This window comes from Oncorhynchus gorbuscha, linkage group LG18 (genome assembly GCF_021184085.1).
Source record: "Oncorhynchus gorbuscha isolate QuinsamMale2020 ecotype Even-year linkage group LG18, OgorEven_v1.0, whole genome shotgun sequence".
NCBI classification, from domain to species: domain Eukaryota; kingdom Metazoa; phylum Chordata; class Actinopteri; order Salmoniformes; family Salmonidae; genus Oncorhynchus; species Oncorhynchus gorbuscha.
In genome coordinates this window covers 52,393,795-52,420,858 of record NC_060190.1, presented here as the reverse complement: position 1 = coordinate 52,420,858, position 27,064 = coordinate 52,393,795, and the positions used below count along the sequence as shown (strand labels likewise).

Sequence of the window (27,064 nt, the reverse complement as noted above, 5' to 3'; positions counted from 1 at the left end):
TAAAAACAGTTCTGTAGGAATGAAGTTTGTGCAGTAGGCAGGCCGAATGCATTATCACAGCATATTGGATATTATGGATAGCATATTATATTTCAAAACTCAAGCTTGGATAACAAAATAGATCAGTTCAGGGCCTGAAACTAATTTGTTGGTCCACCAGCCAATGTGGCAGGTAGATTTAAAAATCTACCAGCCACTCAGATCTTTTACCAGCCAAAATATTTGTACGCCATAATTACACCAAAAACAAAAAATGGATGACCATGCTTTGTAATGATTCTAAAACAATACATCTATTACTAGTAAGAAGTGATGTGATATACTCAGGGGCGCAACTTTCACTGGGGACGGGGAAAATGGTGACCCACCCCCCCATTCTGAAATTGTATTTTTGTTCCCCCCAGTTTTATCATTGCACTGTGATACAAAACACGGCACCAGTGTGCTTTAGGACCATGCCGGCTGGATTTAGGACGGCACACACACCACAGAGCATGCAGACAGGCTGTGTGAAGGCAAAGCTGCTGAAAGGCTGGTGTATAGGACCACACACCACAGAGCATGCAGACAGGCTGTGTGAAGGCAAAGCTGCTGAAAGGCTGGTGTATAGGACCAGCACAGGAGAGATGAACAGAGGCAGCTGCTGTCTGTGTTGCACATTTTCTATGAGTTGTAAAGCAAGCAGAGCAGAAACTGGCTACTCTTTACCTGACTGATCTCAATGGCAAGTTAACTGCTGTTTGACAGCAACAACAAACAAAAAAAAAATATATATATAGTGCCTTGCGAAAGTATACGGCCCCCTTGAACTTTGCGACCTTTTGCCACATTTCAGGCTTCAAACAAAGATATAAAACTGTATTTTTTGTGAAGAATCAACAACAAGTGGGACACAATCATGAAGTGGAACGACATTTATTGGATATTTCAAACTTTTTTAACAAATCAAAAACTGAAAAATTGGGCGTGCAAATGTATTCAGCCCCTTTACTTTCAGTGCAGCAAACTCTCTCCAGAGGTTCAGTGAGGATCTCTGAATGATCCAATGTTGACCTAAATGACTAATGATGATAAATACAATCCACCTGTGTGTAATCAAGTCTCCGTATAAATGCACCTGCACTGTGATAGTGTCAGAGGTCCGTTAAAAGCGCAGAGAGCATCATGAAGAACAAGGAACACAACAGGCAGGTCCGAGATACTGTTGTGAAAAAGTTTAAAGCCGGATTTGGATACAAAAAGATTTCCCAAGCTTTAAACATCCCAAGGAGCACTGTGCAAGCGATAATATTGAAATGGAAGGAGTATCAGACCACTGCAAATCTACCAAGACCTGGCCATCCCTCTAAACTTTCAGCTCATACAAGGAGAAGACTGATCAGAGATGCAGCCAAGAGGCCCATGATCACTCTGGATGAACTGCAGAGATCTACAGCTGAGGTGGGAGACTCTGTCCATAGGACAACAATCAGTCGTATATTGCACAAATCTGGCCTTTATGGAAGAGTGGCAAGAAGAAAGCCATTTCTTAAAGATATCCATAAAAAGTATCGTTTAAAGTTTGCCACAAGCCACCTGGGAGACACACCAAACATGTGGAAGAAGGTGCTCTGGTCAGATGAAACCAAAATTGAAACGTTATGTTTGGCGTAAAAGCAACACAGCTCATCACCCTGAACACACCATCCCCACTGTCAAACATGGTGGTGGCAGCATCATGGTTTGGGCCTGCTTTTCTTCAGCAGGGACAGGGAAGATGGTTAAAATTGATGGGAAGATGGATGGAGCCAAATACAGGACCATTCTGGAAGAAAACCTGATGGAGTCTGCAAAAGACCTGAGACTGGGATGGAGATTTGTCTTCCAACAAGACAATGATCCAAAACATAAAGCAAGATCTACAATGGAATGGTTAAAAAATAAACATATCCAGGTGTTAGAATGTCCAAGTCAAAGTCCAGACCTGAATCCAATCGGAATCTGTGGAAAGAACTGAAAACTGCTGTTCACAAATGCTCTCCATCCAACATCACTGAGCTCGAGCTGTTTTGCAAGGAGGAATGGGAAAACATTTCAGTCTCTCGATGTGCAAAACTGATAGAGACATACCCCAAGCGACTTACAGCTGTAATCGCAGCAAAAGGTGGCGCTACAAAGTATTAACTTAAGGGGGCTGAATAATTTTGCACGCCCAATTTTTCAGTTTTTGATTTGTTAAAAAGGTTTGAAATATCCAATAAATGTCGTTCCACTTCATGATTGTGTCCCACTTGTTGTTGATTCTTCACAAGAAAATACAGTTTTATATCTTTATGTTTGAAGCCTGAAATGTGGCAAAAGGTCACAAAGTTCAAGGGGGCCGAATACTTTCGCAAGGCACTGTATATATATTCCCAGTGCTGAGCTAATAGTGTAACTGACATGTTATGTTAGGTAATGTTTCATCCCCTCTCGACTGAAGTGAATGAACTACTACCAGCTAGTTAGCTAGCTAGTAGCTAGCACAGCCAGTTCAGTGTTAGCTAGCTATCTGTCAGGTAGCAGTATCTAACATCTGTTGTGTATATGGAAATGTATTGTAGCCTTTGATTTGTCCCGTTTCAACAGAAGTAAATTTAATGATGTACCATTAGTTAGAGCTAGCCAAAAGTTGGCTAACGTTAACCATTTAGCTCACCTTTGCTATTATTTTTGCCTCAATCACGCTATACCGGAATCAACCGATGAAACCAGCGGCAAAGCGATTGAAGACTGATATTCTGATGTTTTTTCAGCGCAATACAAGTTTTATTAGTCAGGAAAACAATGTAACGTTATTGATCTGTCAGTTTCCCCATCTTATTTCCTACTTTTCACACTGACACGGTATAAACAGCTCTACAGGCTTCACTGTCATGGTGCACAGTCAGTACACTACACTATGCTCATCATGTCTTAGCAGGATCAGATGGTGACATTCCATCTTGAGTCGATGGGTAGGCTAAAGTCTGGGATCTGGGAATAATTTTTACTTCAATTACTGAACCATTGATTTTATTCTTGGATACTATAATGCATAAATGTACACCAAGGTAATTCTTTGTTATGCCTCATTTGAGCAGGATCAGATGGTGACCTAGGTCTCATCAGGATTAGGCAGCCAGAGAAGACCCGTGTATCGGTACAGATGTGAACTTACACAGATACAACACTTTATTCTCTCAGTGCAGCAAACACTGGACAAGCAAGAAGCTTCAAAGATCAAACTATTTTAAGGCAGTCTGACAACCTTCTAAAGTTGATTTCCAAACAGTATCAAGGGTTAATAGAGGCTTTTCCCAATGACACAAAAAAATGCCAAACAAAATTGATGGAATGGATTCAGATATGTTAGAATTCCCAGGCATGTTCATATAAGCACATACATAAATTACTGCAGTTTAAGACCATCCATAGAACTTACACTATATGCCAGTGAGAAAATATAATGCACCCAGAAATTGTATTATTCTGCTGGAGGTGTAAAACACAAATTTGCATATGTTATGGTCTTGTGAAGGCTGGCTGAATTATGGCAACAAGTATGTTCTTTTATCTCAGCATGTCTGCAGATTCTCCCTTCTCCCAGTTTTAAAAAATATGCTGATCCTGGAGACTAAAAAAGAGCTCTACAGTACTATTAGGCCTATGATATGAATTATATGGAGGACGTACAGTTTCTGTGTATTAATGTGTAGGAGTATGTGTTTTTATGAAACTTTTGCTTTCCAAACCTTTCCCATGAGAAATGTAAAATAATATTTGAAGGAAGTTGTGTTGGGGAGAGTGTTGAGTTATTGACTAGATTGGTGGGGGTTGGACATGCAAACTGCACGGGCTGGCTGGGCGGACTGGCTGAAATTTGATATTGAGGATGTCTTAATAAAGTCAATCAAAAGGTAAGTCTTTGTATTTTATTTGTAAGAGTTGATCATTTGTTAGGTTATTGGTTAAAGTTGCAACACAATATAGATTATTGAATTATCATTGATCTAGTTCAGTCTTATTAATTAAGCATATTTAATAATGATCTCTTACCTAGCTTGATGACTGTGGGCGTTTTTGCTTACTTTTTGTTGTTCTAAATAGAGACAGCTAGAAGGGCCATGGGGCCATGCCTCCCCACCCCCCACTTCTAACACCAGTTGCGCCCCCTGGGTCTATTGCTCAATTGAATTTCATTTTTGTGAGACAAATGTTCAGCAGCCCCATTAAGGGCAGGAGGTTACCGTGGCAACAAGGGCACTCGAGCCGCTGGAGACGTCAGTTAGCCTACAGTGTGACTGCCTGCGAGATATGAGACATTTAAAAACAACCTTCCACCTGATGGCGAAACTCGAGGACCACCACATCTGCCTCAAGCACAAATTCATGTTCCTATGACCAGAGAAAGTGAAATATTCCTCGATATTAAAATAAACATAACGAGCTGCTAATAATACATTTGTCCATGCTCTAACCAACTGCCTCACGAGGAGCCTGCCTGTTACGTGAATGCAGTAAGCCAAGGTAAGGTGCTGGATAGCATTAATCTCATAAAAACAATCAACGACTGTCGTTGCTCCAATGTGTACTTAACCATAAACATCAATGCCTTTCATAAAATCAATACACAAGTATAGATTTTTAAACCTGCATATTTAGCTAAAAGAAATCCAGGTTAGCAGGCAATATTAACCAAGTGAAATTGTGTCACTTCTCTTGCTTTCATTGCACGTAGAGTCAGGGTATATGCAACAGTTTGGGCCGCCTGGCTCTTTGCAAACTAATTTGCCAGAATTTTACGTAATTATGACATAACATTGAAGGTTCTGCAATGTAACAGGAATATTTAGACTCATGGATGCCACCCGTTAGATAAAACACGGAACGGAATAAAGGTTTTGTTTTCGAGGTGAAAGTTTCCGGATTTGACCTAAGGCTCATATTTCTGTATGTTTATTATAGTTAAGTCTATGATTTGATATTTGATAGAGCAGTCTGACTGAGGGGTGGTAGGCAGCAGCAGGCTCGTAATAGTCAAAGGTATATGGTTTAGAGAGAAATAGTCGATGCGTTATAATTCCTGTAATAACTTGCGGCTGAACTTGAAAGGGGTTCCTTTGTTACTTTACCGTTCATGTCTTCCATAGAGAATGTCTTGATCTACTTCAAATAAGGTCTATGCTTCGTGCTTAAACCACCTCAGCGTTTTGATACCCGTGTAAATCTCAATAGGATAAGGTAACGTTTGTCAAAATATTTTCATAAATGCACTCTACAATTTCTTTTATCTTCACTTATATTTAGCCAATATTGATCAGAGTTACCTTGTCCTATGGATATCTACAGTTATAAAATTGGCAAGGTGGTGTAAGCCTACACGAAACACAGACCTTATTTTAAGTGAAACTAAAAATATCCTATGGAATAAATGAATGAACCACTTTTCAGATTTTGCAAGGTGTCATGGGAATTATGACTCGCACTTTAGTAGTCAATTCTTACCATGTCCATGATTAAAATAAAATTTCCTGCATATAGAAATTACATTTTTGTTTTCAACATTCATCACAGGTAACTTAAACTCTATCTTTATTCAAACAGTTGAGAGTATTTGTCTCCTAAGCAGACTCTTCAGTATCATTGTCACTTCAGAGCTGTGTGTGTTTTACAGATGGCAGAGAAAAGCAGAGCACCAGTGTGGGACTATTACATGGAATTGGCATCAGGGAAAGCAAGGTGTCTTATTTGTGATAAAGATGTAAGCATGGGGTCAGCAACGGCTAAATAAGAAAATACCACCAACCTGTGGAATCACCTTAAGAACACCCATCCAAAAGCCCATATATATATATACACACACACACACACACACACACACACACACACACACACACACACACACACACACACACACACACACACACACACACACACACACACACACACACACACACACACACACACACACACACACACACACACACACACACACTCAAAAAACGGCCGATTAATCGGTATCGGCTTTTTTTGTGCTCCAATAATCGGTATCGGCATTGAAAAATCATAATCGGTCGACCTCTAATTAAGACAGTGTAATCAGGTTTGTAATTGCAATGACAGTGTGAAATTCAAATGCAGTGCAAAGTTTAAGAAAATGCTACCAATGTTCTACCAACACATTGACTGTAGTACTCGCTATGGAAAAACATTGGACCACTGCTACTCAAGTTTTCAAAAAGCCTACAAGGCCCTGCCCCACCTTCCCTTTGGCAAATCTGACCACGACTAGCGTCATCCGGGTTAGGGAGGGCTGGGTCGGTAGGGATGTCCTTGTCTCATCACGCACCAGCGACTCCTGTGGCGGGCCGGGCGCAGTGCGCGCTAACCAAGGTTGCCAGGTGCACGGTGTAGCCTCCGACACATTGGTGCGGCTGGCTTCCGGGTTGGATGCGCGCTGTGTTAAGAAGCAGTACGGCTGGCTGGGTTGTGTATCGGAGGACGCATGACTTTCAACCTTCGTCTCTCCCGAGCCCGTACGGGAGTTGTAGTGATGAGACAAGATAGTAGCTACTACAACAATTAGATACCACGAAATTGGGGAGAAAAAAGGGGTAAAATAAAAAATAAAAAAGAATGCTGTTCATTGACTATAGCTCAGCATTCAACACCATAGTACCCTCCAAGCACCCTCCAAGCTCATCATTAAGCTTGGGGCCCTGGGTCTGATCCCCACCCTGTGCAACTGGGTCCTAGACTTCATGATGGGCCACCCCCAGGTGGTGAAGGTAAGAAACAACACCTCCACTTTGCTAATCCTCAACACAGGAGCCCCACAAGGGTACATGCTCAGTCCCCTCCTACATTCCCTGTTCACCCATGACTGCGTGGCCATGCACGCCTCCAACTCAATCATCAAGTTTGCAGACGACACAACAGTAGTAGGCCTGATTACCAACAATGACGAGACAGCCTACAGGGAGGAGGTGAGGGCCCTGGGAGAGTGGTGCCAGGAAAATAACCTCTCACTCAACATCAACAAAACAGAGAAGCCGATCGTGGACATCAGGAAACAGCAGAGGAGCACGCCCCTATCCCCATCGACGGGACAGCAGTGGAGAAGGTGGACAGCTTCAAGGTCCTTGGTGTACACATCACTGACAATCTGAAAAGGTCCACCCACACAGACAGTGTGGTGAAGAAGGCGCAACAACGCCTCTTCAATCTCAGGAGGCTGAGGAAATTTGGCTTGGCTCCTAAAACCCTCACAAACTTTTACAAATGCACAATTGAGAGGATCCTGTCGGGCTATATCACCGACTGGTACGGCAACTGCACTGCCCGCAACCGCAGGGCTCTCCAGAGGGTGGTGTGGTCTGGCCAAACTACCTTGCCCTCCAGGACGGTCAAAAAGATCATCAAGGACATCAACCACCAGAGCCACGGCCTGTTCACCCGCTATCATCCAGAAGGCGAGGTCAGTACAGGTGCATCAAAACTGGGACCGAGAGACTGAAAAACAGCTGCTATCTCAAGGTCATCAGACTGTTAAATAGCCATCACTAGCCGGCTTCCACCAATTTACACAACCCTGCACCAGAGGCTGCTGCCCTATATACATCGACTTGGAATCACTGGCCACTTGAATAATGTTTACATTCTGCTTTACTCATCTCATATGTATATACTGTATTCTATTCTACTGTATTTTAGTCAATGCCACACCGACATTGCTCAATCTAATATTTATATATTTCTTAAATCCATTATTTTACATGTGTGTGTATTGTCGTGAATTGTTATATACTACTGCACTGTTGGAGCTAGGAACACAAGCATTTCGCTACATCCGCAATAACATCTGCTAAATATGTGTATGCGACCAATAAAATTTGATTTTCCCCACCATTTTCCATCGGACATAGCCTCTAGTTTCAGCATCCTCGCTACATGTATTACTGTACCAACGTGAGACACTGCAAACAACCTGTATTGTATAATATCTGGCGGCTTTTAGCTATATTCTTTCTTATTTCTATCATCCCACCATGATAACAACACCTTCGGGCCTAGAAGCCACATAACTGCTCATTGGTCACTGGTCAGTGAAGATTTCAAACAATGGTTCATCTCTACTATTCCATAGGATTGAATGTAACCAGCCTATACTTGACACAGTGTCAAACAACAAAACACCCAGCAGGAACAGATGAATGACGGCTCTCGGGTACCTAACTTTGGTCCCAGGGAGGTACAGAGTCCAGCCCAGCAGTAACAAACCTGATTCAGCCAATCATGGAGGATGATTAGTTCATTATTTCAAACGGGTGTGTTAGTACTGGGTTGGGGAAAACGCCTGCCGACCTAGTAGAGTGAAAATTAAACAATTATGTACAAAGTTAACAAATCTGCCTGGAGTGAAAACTAAACTTAAGTCTAGAGGGTATCGCGCAATCGCATGGTTTTGGCAAGCGTTGCAATACCCTTGCTGCTTGGCTAGCAAAATATACAATGAATCAGAGTTGCAGTTTCTTTATATTAAACTACCAATGACGCATTTCATTCATTCCTATCTGGTGACAAATAATCAGGATATATTATTACCATCCAATTAGAATGAAATGCAGCAATAAAGTGTAGACTGATGCTGCTGCTCCAGTCAGGCCTAAAACTGCTGCAATGGGAAATGCGCACTGATGTCACTGTCTGAATGCAGTAGTTTGTTGGTACTTACCTTCTCCTGTATTCGTCTCTCTCTCGCTTGACTTTAGCCAAAACATTATACAGAGCTCTTATTTCTGGTGTGATGGTATCGATTTGGACCCCAACGCCGTCCGGGTGATTCCAGGACACACCGGGCCCCTGGAGAGTCTCATAGCGCTCGCCCTGTCTCCTCACGTGCGTGAAACTCCAAATGGTACCAGGTAGTCGGGATTCAGTAGAGTCGGTTTGGACAGCTACTTCACGTGTGTATACTTGGTATCGTTGTTGTTCCAAGGCTTGCTGCAGTTGGTTCTCTAATAATTTGTTTCTCCGCTCTAGTTCATGAACCTTAGCAAGAAAACAGCGAAACCGCAGGTTCAGAGTCTTCAGTACATGGATATTGGACCCCAAATCATTTCGCAGAGCACTGGTTACCGCGCCCGACCCAGAAGTGGACATACGGCTGACAGGAACTGTATCGATCATAGCAGCAGGCGAAGTATCAAAAAAAGAGTTCATCATACTGGTATACATAAAACTGATAACCGCTGGTTTTAATGCTTGGTTTGCTAAAATAATTTAACAACCAAGCCGATCCTATTTCTGCATATCCTCCAAAAGGCCAGTTCCCCACGGAGTTTCTTATGATGTGGCTCTTTGAAATGAGATTGACAGCGCAGTTGAAGGTGATGCAACCATCGCTTTCCTCAAACCTCCAGAAAACACATGTTCCTATTGGTGCGAAGAAAAACACAATGGTATCCACAAACAGATCTTATCCGCTCAACCAGCAACGCTCCATCCTCCTCTGCTATACGCAGGAATATGAGACACCGTGCCTTTGATTTGTCAGATGCTGAATGCTCCCAGTTACTCCCTTTCCCATTCTCTCTACACTACTCTCTCTCACTCTCTCTCTCTTCGCTCCTATTCACGTATCTCTCCGAACTATGCTACCGCGGTGTGAAAACACTATGCTTCTGGTCTATAGCCCTGCCTCGTCGAGGCGCCGCTGGATCATGTTTCAAGCTGCTCAACTGGGCAACGTATGCATCGCCCCTCCCATTCTCTGTCACGCCCCCTCACGAGCAAAAACAAACTCACGCGCTTACAGTACAAAAATAAATAATAAAGCCCGAAGTGCAGAAAATTCTGGAAAATACAGTTCCCTAAAATGTAATGAATTAGACTAGGCTACCGTTTTTGTTCAAGGTAGCTTAGTCTAATTCTAGGGATAATTTGTCCTTCATCACATTTTGGGGAACTGTATTTTCCCTCATATTTCTGCATTTTGGGCTTCAGAGCTCCCAGTCAACCTCTGCACAAAACACAAATTGTTCAACCTTAAAATGAAGCAAAACAATATCACCTTTAAAAAAGATGACAGCGTGATAGATGGCCATCAAATGATAAAATCCATAAAGTTTGGTGTATTTGAGAGCACTAGTTGTTCCGGATGACTGTGTGATCTGCTTTCCATAGACAATGTGAGTAAGACCTTTAATTAAACAGGTTAATATTCGCAGACTGTATACCAGGACTCTAATATTTGCAGACAGAGTACCAGGAAGTGTACTCAGAGCATGCACTGGCCAGCTGGCAAGTGTCTTCACTGACATTTTCAACCTATCCCTGACCTGGTCTGTAATATCAACTTTTTTCAAGCAGACCACCATAGTCCCCATGCCCAAGAATGCCAAGGTAACCTGCCTAAATGACTATCGCCCCATAGCACTCACATCAATAGCAATGAAATGCTTTGAAAGGCTGGTCATGGCTCAGATCAACACAATCATCCCAGACACCCTAGATCCACTCCAATTCGCATACCACCGCAACAGATCCACAGATCTCTAATGAACTCCACACTGCCCTCACCCACCTGGACAATAAGAATACCTATGTAAGAATTCTGTTGATTGACTGTAGCTCAGCATTCAACACCATAGTCCCGTCCAAGCTCATCACCAAACTCAGGGCCCTGTGACTGAACACCTTCCTCTGCAACTGGATCTTGGATGCCCTGACGGGCCACCGCCAGGTGGAGAGTGTGGGCAACAAAACATCCTCCACGCTGACCATCAACATGGGGGCACCTCATAGATGTGTGCTTACTCCCCTCCTGTACTCCCTGTTTACCCATGACTGCGTGGCCATGCACAACTCCAACACATGAAGTTTTCTGATGACATGACAGTGGTAGGACTGATCACTAGTGGAGCAGGTCCTCGGTGTCTACATCACTACACCCACATAAATGTGAAGAGGGCACGACAGCGCCTCTTCCCCCTCAGGAGGCTGAAAAGATTTGGCATGGGCCCTCAGATCCTCAAAAAGTTATACTGCTGCACCATTAACTTGACTGGCTGCATTACTGCTTGGTACAGCAACTGCATTGCACCTGACCGTAAGGCGCTAGAGAGGGTGGTGAGTACGGCCTAGTACATCACTGGGGTCGAGCTCCTTGTCGTCCAGGACCACTATACCAGGTGGTCAGAGGAAGGCCCAACAAGTTGTCAAAGACTCCAACCACCCAAGCCATAGACTGTTCTCTCTGCAACCCCATGGCAAGCGATACCAGTGCACCAAGTCTGGAACCAACAGGACTCTGAACAGCTTCTACCCTCAAGCAATAAGACTGCAATGCAAGGCTGCTAAATACAATGAGCTCCAAAAGTATTGGGACAGTGATCATTTTTGTTGTTGTTTTGGCTCTGTACTCCAGCACTTTGGATTTGAAGTGGTTCAATGATTATGAGGTTAAAGTGCAGACTGTCAGCTTTAATTTGAGGCTATTTTCATCCATATTGGGTGAACCGTTTAAAGTTTACAACATTTCTATACATAGCCCCCCATTTTAGTGGACCAGAATTATTGGGACAAATTCACTGGTTGTGTTTCAGATGATTTGGTGGCCAAAATAAATTAATGGTAAATAATGTATTGTATTTTAGAGTAATTTTTAGTGTCAATAAGAAATTAATGTTCCTAATTAATGTGGATGCTACCATGATTATGGATTGTGCTGAATGAATCGTGAATAATGATGAGTGAGAAAGTTACAGATGCATAAATATCATAACCCAAATATCATACCCCCACTTGGCCTTAAATTGTACCAATTTGTTTTTCTCAGTTGCCCATGCTATTTCCTTTTAAATAATAAATAATATAATTTATTGTTTGTGTTAATCATGGCAGATTGATTGATTTCCAAGTTTTTGGTATACGTTTTTTCAAGATGAGTGATGAGAAGAGAACCGTCAAGCCCATTGGGTATATCACTACACCCCAAATGCCAGGTCTTGGATATGCAGACACACACACTCACACACACACTTTAACACTCTCCACATGTGCTGCTACTGCTCCACATGCTGCTGCTACAGCTGTTTATCATCTATACTGTATACAGTTAGGGGCGGCAGGTAGACTAGTGGTTAGAGTGTTAGACAGTTAGAGCTTTGGGCGGTTAGTGTTGGACTAGTAACGGAAAGGTTGCAAGATTGAATCCCCAAGCTGACAAGTTACAAATCTGTCATTCTGCCCCTGAACAAGGCAGTTAACCCACTGTTCCTAGGCCATCATTGAAAATAAGAATTTGTTCTTAACTGACTTGCCTAGTTAAATAAAGGTAAAATAAATAAAAAATACAAATAAAACTGTTGCCTAGTCACTTTACCCCTAGCTATATGCACATAGCTACCTTAATTACCTCGTACCCTTGCATATCGACTTGGTACTACTGTAGTACTCCCTGTTTATAACCATTTGATTCTTACTCGTTATTGTTATTCGTTTTTCACTGTGGATTTCTTCCTAGTGTCACTATTTATATTTTCTATTTTCTATTTTTTATCTTTAACTCTGCATTGTTGGAAAAGGACCCGTAAGTAAGCATTTCACTGTTAGTCTACCCCTGTTGTTTTACGAAGCGTGACAAATACAATTTTATTTGATTTAGATTTTACATGTATTTTTATATAGAAGGAATCTATAACTTACTACACCCATCATATATTATTTCCCCTTGAACAATACATGACGGAGAGGGAATGCATTGTGATATTTTAAAGCTTCCCTTGAACATGATTCCCATCTATAGAGGGTCAAAGTCTGCCAAATATATGTGTGAGACAAAGACAGCAGCCTTTATTCATCTTTTCACAGTATAATGATGATTACAACTGAAATTTGTCAGGACCCGGTTACGAACCCGGGTCTCCGGAGTGAGAAACAGTCACTTAACCAACTGAGCCACGAATAGTCGGCAGAACCCAGAAGATGAGGCAGACACAGCAGTACTTGAGACGGTGTATTTAATGAAGTAAAAAGTGAAGTCCTTCAGGAAAATATGTAACTCCACAACCTCAAAAGGAATTCCACAAGAACAAAGGTAATCCTCCAAGACAAAAAAGGTAAATCCACAAAGTGGTAGGTATAGCATAAAAAGCCTCAAAAGATACTCAAAAAATAAATAAACAAGAACAAAAAACAGAATTCCACAAGAGAGTCCACCGGGATCAACAAGAGTTCACAGAATACTAGGGCTGGGTGCTAACATACAAACACAGAGCAAAGAACTGAGGAAAACTAAGGGTTTGAATACAATCAGGGGAAACGAGGCACAGGTGCAAATAATAATGGGGATCAAGGGAAAACAAAAGGTCAAAAAGCACAATGGGGGCATCTAGTGACCAAAAACCGGAACAACCCTGGCCAAATCCTGACAAAATTGAATAATCTGAGTAAAACAGAAAGCTGACATCTGGATCTTCTAAAAACATTTCATATTTTGTCTGGACTGGTAGCCTACTCAAGCACCAAAACGTTATTATAAGACATACAAGTAAAAAAAAGGGATATTTCACTCAAATTACAAAATTACCAATTTGATTTCCTTACCCTTTAAGCAGTCTATGCACAAGGTATGACAGCAATCCATGCTGGCACTGTTTTCACATGCTAATGTTTTAGTATTTATGGCACATATCCCATTCAAATCATGGGACTGAGAACAACATTTTTCGCACATCATGCTCAAAACCTCTATAAGTGACTTTTTTGATCTTCACAATCAATTTAGATACTTTCAGATGATTTTGACATGATGTGTGAAAAATTATAATATCGGTCCCATAACTTGAATGTGATTTGTACCACAAATGCTAATACATTATCAAATCTATTTTTATTTGCCATTTGCCACATGCTTCGTAGCCAACAAGTGTAGACTAACAGTGATATGCTTCCCAACAACGCAGAAAGAAAAATAGAATAATAATAGAAAGTTAATAACACAAGGAATAAATACACAATGAGTAACAATAACTTGAGTATATACACAGGGTACCAGTACCGAGTAGATGCGCAGGGGTACGAGATAATTGAGGTAGATATGTGCATATAGTAAGGGGTAAAATGACAACAGGATACAGTAGATAATAAACAGTAGCAGCAGCGTATGTGATGAGTCACACAGCCCATCGATGTGGATGGGGGTTTGCTCGGCTCTCTGTAGTCCACGATCAGCTTCTTTGTCTTGCTGACGTTAAGGGTGAGGTTGTTGTCCTGGCACCACACTACCAGGTCACTGACCCCTTCCCTATAGACTGTGTCATCGACGCCGGTGATCAGGCCTATCACCATCATGTCACCAGCAAACTTAATGATTGTGTTGGAGTCGTGAGCAGTGAACAGTCATGGGTGAACAGGGAGGACAGGAGGGGACTGAGCACACTCCCCTGAGGGGCCCCTGTGTTGAGGTCAGCATGGCGGATGTGTTGTTGCCTACTCTCACCAACTGGGGGCGGCCCGTCAGGATGTCCAATATGAAATTGCAGAGGGAGGTTTTCAGTTCCAGAGTTATGAGCTTGGTGATAAGCTTGGAGGGGACTGTGCTGTTGCATGCTAAGGTATAGTAAATGAACAACATTCGCACTTAGGTCTATTATAGGATCTGTCCAAGTATTCATATTCATTATGATCTAAAAGTGAAAAACTGGTCCTGACCTGGATCAGCACTCCTACCCTGAGACGCTTTGTGGATATGGCTGTAATTTGTCTATGTGGGATTTCACCTCTTGCTACTGCATTTCTCACTTTAGGTTCACAGATAACGTAACACATAAACTCATCTGGCATAGAGAATTATTACACAAACCGGGCAGGCTATCACTGTATCCATTTTTTTGTTAAAGCAGTACACATTGATTAACTATCCTACATTGAATCACATTTCAGAGATGCACATGCCACAGACATCTCACTCAAGGGACACTGCTGTCAATGTTGCTGTTATTGCAGCACGCTAATTATGCAAATATGTAGCTACATGATTGACACTCAACAGAAAACTCCATAGAATAAAGAAGGAAATCCTTATTTCTGTCACACAATACTGTTCTAATGACTTTATTATGATTGCCTTGTTAATACACTTATTTGTGCACTCTTATGTTTGCAGGGTTCCATCTGCTGGGGGAAATGAGACATGTCTGTAAAGCACATTTTTCTACACGTTTAATACAGATGATTAAATCATGTATTCCTATTATCAAACTCAATATCTCATTTAAATTCAATGATGCGACAGAAAATGATCTCATAAAATGCAAGTGAATCGTGAATTATTGTCGGGCATATTTTGGACAGCTATATTCAGTAGACAGAAACACGTGGAGTCTTTTTCCTCCCTAGGTCTTGTTCTACAACGCGATAACCATGCCAAAGTCAAAGAGGGACAAGAAAAGTAGGTTTTTATGTCAGATTCATCCAGTAGATGAAGAGTATATTGAGTATAGTTTGGATTAATGCATTACTTGAGGTAGCAGTTCACTACTATAGCATCTGCAGGGGGTGTATTGCATCAAGAGGTGAAAGAGGAGCCCGCTAGCTAGCTAACTACATACTCTAACCGTCTAGCACCATAAGCTAATAGCAAGCAGGTTATGTTTGCAAATATGGCTATTGCTGACCATTTTTTGTTGTCCTGTAGGTATTAACCCTTATTGTGTGCCGTTTTCACTTCTCAGTTTCACTAACAAAAACAGCCAAGAAGGGTCTGGAAACAAAACAGAACTTAATAGAAGAGGTAACTATTTCTCACCATTCAATTAGTTAGTTAGCTTGTTGTTTCCTGTCTCACAATGATATCCAGCTAAAACTCTTTGACTAATAGTCTGTATCTGTATGTCCGTGGCCTTATAGTTGCGGAAATGTGTGGATATGTACAAGCACCTGTTCATCTTCTCTGTGGCAAACATGAGGAACAACAAATTGAAAGACATCAGGACAGCCTGGAAACACAGTCGGTAAGAACACTCAACACAATAGTCTATGCAGCCTGGTTTTCATTATTAAGACAAATCAAGTGGTCAGACACCTACGTGTTTATGTGTATAAATAATATAATAATAATAATAATAATATAATAATAATAATATAATAATAATATAAGTATAAATACATGTAGCTGACTAGCCAGTTTGACTAAGGTTTTTCTTCACTTTCAGATTCTTTTTTGGAAAAAACAAAGTGATGATGATCGCTATAGGTAAAGGATCAACAAGCGAGTACAAAGACAATTTGCACAAGGTATGTCAAATCTGTGATAAAGTGAGGGTCAAATTGCACAATGACACTGCAAGGGGTTCAATTAATGTCGGCCTGCTTATTTTGTAGGTCAGCAGGTTTCTGAGAGGAGAAGTGGGTGTGTTATTCACAAATAAAACCAAAGAAGAGGTGCAAGAGTAAGTAGATCAATATTTTGCGTTTCCATTAAATATGTACAGTCATTAGCTTGAGTCCTTTTTTGCAACGATCCATTGCTGAGGCTGATTCCTTGTCCTCTGGTAGTTTCATAAGTTTTTCTCTTGATAAATGTTCTTCAGGTATTTCAGCCAGTTCAAAGAGATGGATTTTGCACGAGCAGGAAACAAGGCAGGGATGGCCTTAACACTTGATGAAGGACCCCTGGAACAGTTCCCTCACTCCATGGAGCCACAGCTGAGACAGTTGGGACTCCCCACAGCACTCAAGAAAGGTGAACGCTTTCCTAAGTCTAATGAATGGATGTCCCTAACCTCCATCTTGTGACCTGTTTTGTTTGTTTCAAATGAACGTTTTATGCTTCTGATACAAACTTCTGATCTAACCCAAGGTTTTATTTTGATTCATTTCAAAGGAGAAGGAATACATGTTGCAATTGTTGGCTTATACCCCATTGTTTTGTCGTAGGAGTGGTGACGCTACTGAAAGACCATGAAGTGTGCAAAGAGGGAGACACACTAACCCCTGAACAGGCCCGTATTCTGGTGAGTTCTAAAGCATCCCCCAGTCTACACCTGAGACATTTTGCTAGATGGTCCGATAAATGTCTTATCTAATCAAATGAACCTATTTTCCATAACATAGAAACTCTTTGGGATTGAGATGGCTGAATTCAGAGTGCAGATCCAGTGCATGTGGAACTCTGAAACGAGCGACTTTGAGAAGCTAGCTGAGGAAGAGGCCATGCAGGAGAACGATGAGGAAGAAGGGAATGAATCTGGATAGAGCAATGGACTTCTCAGACTTGTTTCTAATACTGTGCTTTTTTTTTAGGTGACATCAAAACAAACTACTTGAAAGTGTTTCCTAATTGCAATGTTACTCATGGAATTGTGTATATACATTTTTGTGCTATATACATTTTTGGTCAACTCAAATACAACAGTACAAACGTACAGTATGCTGGGTTGTGTCCTATAAAACATCCCACAAAAGAAAGTTGGAATTGTTAATGCAAAGTATATCTTTAAGCTAGGCTGTAAAATCGCAACGCCACGGCGGATATTAAGGGAAAAAAAACACTGTCCCAATTGCTCCACAGTTTATTGAAGTTAAGACAGCCACCAGAAAAAGTTTCCTGAACACAACTACCCTCAATTCATTGAATTTACATTAAGTGATATAATAGGACCAAAATCATAAATCGGCACTTTTTTTGTAATTTCGCTAAAAGCATCAATCTGAAAACCTACATCTCACTACATGTTAATTAGCTAACTGTATACGGCACATTTGGTAAAAAGGCAACAGTCAGTGGATATAGTCGATCAGATGTGGGCTCTAGACTAGCCAGGGTTGTTGAGCCATCTAGCGGAAGTAATTGGGGCACTCGTGGGCCACCAGGTCCCAGGCATGTTTGAATGCTTCCACCACACGATCATCCAGAGGCCCCTCCTCAGAGGCAGAAAGGTTTTGATCTAGCTGTTCCATACTGGACATTCCAATGATTACACCATCTCCCAAATCACCCTGGAACAGTGGAGACAAAGCCCAGGTACAAGATGCACAGCAGTTAACAATTAACACTACATTACACCACACTTTTTTTATTCAACTTATGAAGATGGTTTAAATAGTACTGCTGACATTGAGTGAAATGTTCCTTTTCACATTGTAAAGAGAGAAAAAAAGATTTGTAATTAACTTATTACAGGCAGCCCAATTCTGATCTTTTGCCCAATTCTGGCAAAAGATCTGATTAGTGGAATTAGTCAATTACTGGAAAAAGGTCTGAATTAGGCTGCCTGTGTAAATGCAGCCAAAGTGACCTAGCTGATAGTGAGTTGACCCTGTTCATTATTGAATGTGGTCGGTTACCTTGAGGTGGGAGTGGTGGTACATCCAGCGTAGAGCAGCAGATGTCATGGAGGGTTTGTTTGAGCCATACGCTGTCTCCATGGCCTTCTGAACAAGGTCTATCGCCTGGAAGTGGCTCTCCTTCCAGTACCTGACACACAACACAAATCATCCAAATGTAATGTTTAATTGTATCTAGTGTTAAGCTCATTTGGACAAATCATGTTTTTAATGTAACTACTGTGACCATACTAGTTTTTATACCATTTTATTCTGTTATCTCACCTGTCTCTGTAAGCACCAGCCCAGTTGTTACCAAAGAAACGTCCTGAAGGCTGAGAGCCTTCTTTGTCCTGATAATGGTACTTCCCTGTGAGAAGGCCCCCTGGTTGCACAGAAGAACAGAGTGAATGTTAAACCATGTTCTCACACTAGACAGATTTTTTATGATCCTCAAAATCTTGCCATTTTAAAGGCGTTATAAACTCAGCAAAACAAAGAAACGTCCTCACGCTGTCAACTGCGTTTAATTTCAGCAAACTTAACGTGTAAATATTTGTATGAACACAAGATTCAACAACATACATAAATTGAACAAGTTCCACAGATGTAACTAACAAATGGAATAATGTGTCCCTGAACAAATGGGTCAAAATCAAAAGTAACAGTCAGTATCTGGTGTGGCCACCAGCTACATTAAGTACTGCTGTGCATCTCATGGACTGCACCAGATCTGCCAGTTCTTGCTGTGAGATGTTACCCAACTCTTCCACCAAGGCACCTGCAAGTTCCCAGACATTTCTGGGGGGGAAATGGCCTTAGCCCTCACCCTCCGATCTAACAGGTCCCAGATGTGCTCAATGGGATTGAGATCCGGGCTCTTCGCTGGCCATTGCAGAACACTGACATTCCTGTCTTGCAGGAAATCACGCACAGAATGAGCAGTATGGCTGGTGGCATTGTCATGCTGGAGGGTCATGTCAGGATGAACCTGCAGGAAGGGTACCACATGAGGGAGGAGGATGTCTTCCCTGTAACGCACAGCGTTGAGATTGCATGCAATGACAACAAGCTCAGTTCGATGATGCTGTGACACACCGCACCAAACCATGATGGACCCTCCACCGCCAATTCGATCCCGCTCCAGAATACAGGCCTCGTGTAACGCTCATTCCTTCGATGATAAACGCAAATCCGACCATCACCCCGGGTGAGACAAAACCATGACTCGTCAGTGAAGAGCACTTTTTGCCAGTCTCTGGCCCAGCAATGGTGGGTTTGGGCCCATAGGCGACAGTGTTGCCGGTGAGGACCTGCCTTACAACAGGTCTACATGCCCTCAGTTCAGCCTATCAGCCTATTGTGGACAGTCTGAGCACTGATGGAGGGATTGTGCGTTCCTGGTGTAACTTGGGCAGATGTTGCCATCCTGTACCTGTCCCGCAGATGTGATGTTCGGCTGTACCAATCCTGCGCAGGTGTTGTTACACGTGGTCTGCCACTGCGACGACGATCAACAGTCCATCCTGTCTTAGGCATCTCACAGTATGGACATTGCAATGTATTGCCACATCTGCAGTCCTCATGCCTCCTTGCAGCATGCCTAAGGCACATTCAAGCAGATGAGCAGGGACCCTGGGCATCTTGTTTTTTTTCAGAGTCAGTAGAAAGGCCTCTTTAGTGTTCTATGTTTTCGTAACTGTGACCTTAATTGCCTACAGTCTGTAAGCTGTTAGTGTCTTAACGACAGTTCCACAGGTGCATGTTCATTAATTGTTTATGGCTCAAAGAACAAGCAGTGTGTTTAAACCCTTTACAATGAAGACATGTATAGTTATTTGGATTTTTACGACTTATCTTTGAAAGACGGAGTCCTGAAAAGGGGACGTTTCTTTTTTGTTGCTGAGTTTAGATGCACAGTACCTGCTAGAGGGTTGTATGCATAGAATCTGATGCTGTAGTATCTCAGACATGGTAGCAGTTCTGTCTCCACCTGTCGTGTGGTGGCATTGTACATTCCCTACAGAAAGGCACAGTTATTTGGTATTTTATTAGGATCCACATTAGCTGTTGCAAAATCAGCAGCTACTCTTCCTGGTGTCCACATGAAACATGACATAATTCAGAACATTAATAGACAAGAACAGCTCAAGGATATAACTAGTTTTTTAAGGCACAATGTAGCCTACATATCACTACATACAAACTATCTAGGTCAAATAGGGGAGAGGTGTTGCTTTATCTGTTTTTTGAAACCAGGTTTGCTGTTTATTTGAGCAATATGAAATGGAACGAAGTTCCATGCAATAATGGCTCTACAATACTATGCTTTTTTGAATTTGTTCTGGATTTGGGGACTGTGAAAAGACCCCTGGTGGTGTGTCTGGTGGGGTAAGTGTGTGTGTCAGAGCTGTGTGTAAGTTGACTATGCAAACAATTTGGGCTTTTCAACACAACATTTCTTATGGAAAGAAGTCATGCAGTCAGTCTCCTAGACTCTTAGCCAAAAGAGACTGGCATGCATAGTATATATATCATCCCTCTGATTACAATGACGAGCAAGACATGCCACTCTGTTCTGGTCTAGCTGCAGCTTAACTAGGTCTTTTCTTGCAGCACTGGAGCACACGACTGGACAATAATCATGATTAGACAAAACTTGCTTTTTGGAGTGTGGTGTCAAAAAAGAAAAGGATAAACAGCATTTAGAAGTGAGTTACTATTTAATAATATGATGTATTTTGAATGAAGGCAGTGTGGTATGTGACAGATGCAGACTTCCTGTGTGTGTTACCTGATAAACAGTGGGAAGAATCCAGTTGTTGTGTCGGCAGATGGTAAAGATTTCAGCCACTTCCCATGCAGCGTAGTTTGATAAGCCAAGCTCCTTAAATTTACCCTGAAAACCAACATAGCAATAAATTACATGTCTACAAAAGAGCCAGGTGGTGTGAAATATGCTTCAGGTGCCTGTATTATGGGGTGGGTGTGAGGAGAGTTGCCCTCCGGATCAGTACCTCTTTGTAGAGCTCATGGCAGGCCTGCAGTGTGTCCTGGATGGGGTTCTGATGGTCTGGAGCATGGAGGTAGAAGAGGTCCACACACTGTGTACGCAGTCTCTTCAGAGAAGTGTCCAGCTGAGAACGCACACTCTCTGGTTTCAGGGTCTTTCCTTCCCAGGGGTTGGCTTTGGTGGCAATGCTCACTGTAGATACAGGCAATAAACACAAACATGGCTGATAAGATCCAATCGGGTCATAGAACATGTGTAAGAAGTCATACTGGTAATGTAGCAGTGGTTTGTAACATTGTAGTTTGTTATCTGGGTACACTTTATGCACCAGTATGATTGACCTGTTAATGCACTCGCCGATGTAACTACAGTTACTGTTACTACTAGTATGCATGGAATCTGGTGAAATAAAAACACTTGCAGCAGTGCTACAACATAGCATACTCAGATTATAATGTTACTTTTGTTTACAATGTTAGTATACTAGACAGTAGGCTATTAAAGCTGTGTTCGTTACCCGTTTTGGGTAGATTCATTCCCCCAATGATAGTTTCTGCCTGTCCGCCTGTGTACATGAAGGCAGTGTCCAAATCATTATGGCCGCGCTCCAAGTAGGCTTTCACCATGTTTGTGCTTGTCTCCGCGTCAGCACGCTCCCCAAAAGCCATCGATCCCAGTAGTGAAATCGGGCGTTTCAATTGTGTTGATCCAGTTGAAGACATGTTGCGATGATGATAAACAATCAACGGTAAATACTTGGATCCTGAAGCGAGTCTTTGGTGAAATACACACAAGCCTACTCTTGCTCCCAAAAGCATAATAAACCGCGTTGTGTCAGCTGAGCACAGGGCAAATGACGCGCAAGCTAACAGTAGGGGAGTGTGTTAAAGTTGCAAAACGCTTTCGTGTACGTAAAATGGGAACCCGACTGTCACAAACAGTCGGGTTCCCATTGGAGCAGGAAGTACAGTGAAGAGTTCAGTTACCTCCGTTCGACAATGATTTCCAGGTTCGGAGTCTTTCTATCAATAATTTGAATTCCTACACTAGGAACAGCGTGGTCCCTAATGCAGTTCTCATTTCAACCAGATGATGTCAGCAAACTACAACAGATTCCACTGAAGTATAATTCAGAACTCCATCAATGATTTGAATAGATTTTTTCCCTAAATACTGTAGCGACCTTAACCCAACACCTAGCGACCTCGTCAAGCGGTGATGGACAGTCGCTGGATCCGGGTCGTGTCCCGGTCGGGGCTACCCCTTAAATTCGCTACAATGGTGTCAGAAGTGGGATGGGTCCAGTGACTGTCAAGCTAACACCTTAACCGTTACGTCAGGAGGTCCGAACCTCTTGACAAGATTGCTAGGTGTTGCGATAAGGTCGCTACATTACCCCACCCCTTTCTGAGAGGAGTGTACACGTGAGGGACTTGTTATAGAGAAGAGTGGGGACACGCTTTGCAGAAGGAAGGGGGTAATGATCCACCCCTTTTCCCCAAAAATGTTCTCCTAAAATGACATACCCAAATCTATACTGCCTGTTGCTCAGGACCTGAAGCAAGTATATGCATATTCTTGATACCATTTGAAAGGAAACACTTTAAAGTTTGAAGAAATGTCAAAGGAATGTAGGAGAATATAACACATTAGATCTGGTAAAAGATAGTACAAAGAAAAAAACAACTGTTAAAAAAAATGTTTACCGTCATCTTTGAAATGCAAGAGAAAGGCCATAATGTATTCTTCCAACCCAGGCAATTTCGATTTTGGCCACTAGATGGAGGCAGTGCATGTGCAAAGTTTTAGACTGATACAATGAAACATTGCATTTCGGTTCAAAATATTGTTTCAAGACTACCCAAATGTGCCTAATTGGTTTATTAATAACTTTTCAAGTTCAAAACTGTGCACTCTCCTCAAACAATAGCATGGTATTCTTTCACTGTAATAGCTATTGTAAATTGGACTGTGCAGCTAGATTGACAAGAATTTAAGCTTTCTGACAATATCAGATATGTCTATGTCCTGGGAAATTGTCTTGTCACTTACAACCTCATGCTAATCGCATTAGCCTACATCAGCTCAACCGTCCCGAGGACGGGACACCGATCCTGAAGAACCAACACCTAGCGACTAGGTTTGGACCTCTTGGCTTAATGGTGAAGGTGTTAGTTTTTAGTTTGACAGTTGCTGGACCCGAGTTTGAGTCCCGTTCAGCCCCCCCCCCCAATTTGCTACAGTACCAACATAGCTTATATAACATAGGCAACAAGGCTACATGACAAGCACCAATTTCAACCAATGTGTTACTGTTTAGCAGATTTTAATACTATCTATAAACTAATCATTAAACACGTATAAACTACTTATAGGCCTACCCTTAATAAATATTTTATAAAGTAGGCCTATAACTATCCTGTGTTACAGCTTTGCCTTTATTAGGGAAACACATCTTGTACCCCTCACATACTTTCCCACATTCATCTCATGAGCCTTCCCTCCTAGCTTATAAACCTGTCATTTACACAGGTTACACAGGCTACACTGTTTACTAAATACATCACATAGTCCTCTAATGTTGATGTCAATGTGAGGACTTCAGCATGTTTGCTGAGTCATGGCCTATGCCTATGGAATACTCTGTGCCATTGTGTCACTTCCTTGTCAACAGAAGTCAGCACTAACAGTACGTAACTATTCGGCCTATAAGAGCACCGTATCAAGACGAGGGATAATCCCACATATACACATTTATTTTCTCCAAGCTCTCACTGAGACAGATGGAAACACAATGACTAAAACAGTAAATTCTAATAATCTTATTATATTCATATTTCATTTGGTAGGCTATTTCAAATTAAAATACCCCTGCAATAATGGCAATTATGTCAGGAGAAAGTCTTCAAATTATGTGTAGGCCTAACTATTGCAGAACAATCCATGGTCCCTGTGTGTGTAACCATTTCAGCCATTGCAGTGGTAATTAGACCATGGCTGGTATTGACCCTCTGGGCCTTTGGTCATTAGATTAGATGGAGAGCAGCAGTAACTTTGACCCATCTGACGACAGGCAGCATCAGCTGTGCCCTGCACACTGACCTGTGCAGCTTGACCACCCACAGTCTTCCTCCATAACTCACATAAGTGGCATATCTCCCCCTTCTCTCTCTGCTCTATTGCAACTATAGGTTCCTCTTTGGGTAGGATTAGGCAGCAGTGGATACCAATAACACATTGCCCCTGAATTTAAAACTGCTCTGTTCTGATATGTCATTAAGATGTGTGTGAAGTGTGATGTTGTATGTCTGAAATTACTTGTTGATCTACCTGCTGCCAAATATAGGCATACAATATAGACATAATTGTATTGTAGTCTAAGGGACCCTCACATCAATTCACAAGGCTTTCGACTCTGTCAATCACTGTATTCTTATCGGCAGACTCAACATCCTTGGTTTCTCTAATGACTGCCTCGCCTGTTTCACTAAATACTTCTCAGATAGAGTTCAGTGTGTCAAATCGGAGGGCCTGTTGTCCGGACCTCTGGCAGTCTCTATGGGGGTGCCACAGGGTTCAATTCTCGGGCTGACTCTTTTCTCCGTATATATCAATGATGTCGCTCTTGCTGGGGGTGATTCTTTAATCCACCTCTATGCAGACGACACCATTCTGTATACATCTGGTCCTTCTTTGGACACTGTGTTAACAAACCTCCATACGAGCTTCAAAGCCATACAACACTCCTTCTGAGGCCTCCAACTGCTCTTAAATGCTAGTAAAATGAAATGCATGCTCTTCAACTAATCGCCCGCCCGCACCCGCCCGCCCGACCAGCATCACTACTCTGGACGGTTCTGACTTAGAATATGTGGACAACTATAAATACCTAGGTGTCTGGCTAGACTGTAAACTATCCTTCCAGACTCACATTAAGCATCTCCAATCCAAAGTTAAATCTAGAATCGGCTTCCTATTTCGCAACAAAGCATCCTTCTCTCACGCTGCCAAACATACCCTTGTAAAACTGACTATCCTACCGATCTTTGACTTCAGTGATGTCATTTACAAATTAGCGTCCAATGCTCTACTCAGCAAATTGGATGCAGTCTATCACAGTGCTGTCCGTTTTGTCACCAAAGCCCCATATACTACCCACAACTGCGACCTGTATGCTCATGTTGGCTGGTCCACGCTATGTATTCGTCGCCAAACCCACTGGCTCTAGGTCATCTATAAGTCTTTGCTAGGTATAGCTCCTCCTTATCTCAGCTCACTGGTCACCATAGCAGCACCCATCTGTAGCACGTGCTCCAGCAGGTATATTTCACTGGTCATCTCCAAAGCCAACACCTACTTTGGTCACCTTTCCTTCCAGTTCTCTGCTGCCAATGACTGGAAAGAATTGCAAAAATCACGGAAGTTGGAGACTTATATCTCCCTCACTAACTTTAAGCGTCAGCTGTCAGAGCAGCTTACCCGATCGCTGCAGCTGTACACAGCCCATCTGTTGTAGCCCATCCAACCAACTTCCTACCTTATCCCCATTTTTGTTTTTCTGCTCTTTTGCACACCAGTATTTCTACTTGCACATCCTCATCTGCACATATATCACTCCAGTGTAAATTGCTAAAGTGTAATTACTTTGCCACTATTGGCCTATTAATTGCCTTACCTTTCCTTTGCACACTGTATACAGATTTTTCTATTGTGTTATTGACTTACGTTTGTTTATCCGATGTGTAACTCTGTGTTGTTGTTTTTGTCACACTGCTTTGCTTTATCTTGGCCAGGTCGCAGTTGTAAATGAGAACTTGTTCTCAACTGACCTACCTGGTTAAATAAAGGTGAGAAAAAAACATGAATATCTGAAGAAAATAATACAGTTTTAACTTGCAACATGTTACAACACCAGGACATTTTGGGGGAAAAAGCTAACATCTCTGTTATTGTCCCAATCCATTCCATTGAAATTATCCATAATCTCTTCAAACAATCTGGACTCAGGGGTAGACATAACACAGTAAATGTAAATCCGGGACACTCCAATTAGTATGATATGTTACGAAATACAATTACTATGATAAGTTACGAATTCCAATTTGTTGTTAGCTAGGTGGGTAACGCTAATGCTAGCTAGGCTAGTTTAGCTAGGTTAGTGTTAGGAGGTAGGCTAGGGGAAGGGTTAGCTAAAATTCGAAGTAGTTGCAAAGTAGCTGAAAAGTAGTAAGTAGCTAATTAGCTATAATGCTGAAATTGTCCATGAGGATATCCTCCCATCTACCCACCCCGACCAAATACCATACTTTCGTTTTAGCTTTAAGTAACCTTCTGTACTATGTAACCATACCAAACATAACCATAATAATTTGATTGTTGTAGGTTTACTTTTACTATTTTACGTCTAGTCTATGAGACCAGACTGCTTCGATTTACTCTTATTAACCATTGCGCGCGCATGTGCGTTCAACATCTGCATGTTGTAAACCAGTTAGGAACGACCTCCAAGCACCACTCTGTACGGGATGTATGACTGCATCACTTTTGGAATTAGAAGGTGTTGTACTGACACTTCTCACTCTCTGGTAGATTTTTTTAGTGTAACAGTGAAGCCTTCTTCCAATATTTTTTCAGTAATTTGGCTACGGATTTTTGTTGTGCATTCTGTCTTTTTTCACTAAAACGTGTCAATACCACTACATTTCTGCGCTTTAATGCATA

At 41.9% G+C, this 27,064-nt stretch overlaps 3 protein-coding genes across 6 annotated transcripts in view; 1 reads left to right on the top strand and 2 right to left on the bottom strand.

The window, feature by feature from the left end:
• iffo2b (intermediate filament family orphan 2b) overlaps positions 1-9,724 on the bottom strand; it is a 39,401-nt gene extending 29,677 nt beyond the window's left edge. For all 4 annotated transcript variants that reach the window (XM_046311676.1, XM_046311677.1, XM_046311678.1 and 1 more), the window contains exon 1: positions 8,735-9,724. In XM_046311676.1, coding sequence (XP_046167632.1) covers positions 8,735-9,237 — 503 coding nt within the window. In that variant the 5' untranslated portion in view covers positions 9,238-9,724. The remainder of the gene's footprint in view (positions 1-8,734) is intronic.
• Positions 9,725-15,352: 5,628 nt separating this feature from the next.
• Positions 15,353-17,429, top strand: LOC124003647 (mRNA turnover protein 4 homolog). Its single transcript, XM_046312135.1, has 8 exons — positions 15,353-15,454; positions 15,738-15,796; positions 15,913-16,016; positions 16,218-16,299; positions 16,387-16,454; positions 16,596-16,747; positions 16,942-17,018; positions 17,119-17,429. Exons 1-8 carry the CDS (start codon positions 15,427-15,429, stop codon positions 17,257-17,259), a joined length of 711 nt encoding a protein of 236 aa, XP_046168091.1. The 5' UTR covers positions 15,353-15,426; the 3' UTR covers positions 17,260-17,429.
• Positions 17,430-17,558: 129 nt separating this feature from the next.
• On the bottom strand, positions 17,559-22,215 carry akr7a3 (aldo-keto reductase family 7, member A3 (aflatoxin aldehyde reductase)). The gene is made up of 7 exons (XM_046312134.1): positions 21,861-22,215; positions 21,348-21,535; positions 21,125-21,229; positions 20,254-20,350; positions 18,616-18,715; positions 18,352-18,481; positions 17,559-18,003 (listed from the first exon to the last, which is right to left on the bottom strand). Exons 1-7 carry the CDS (start codon positions 22,159-22,161, stop codon positions 17,842-17,844), a joined length of 1,083 nt encoding a protein of 360 aa, XP_046168090.1. The 5' UTR covers positions 22,162-22,215; the 3' UTR covers positions 17,559-17,841.
• Between the last annotated feature and the right edge of the window lie 4,849 nt (positions 22,216-27,064).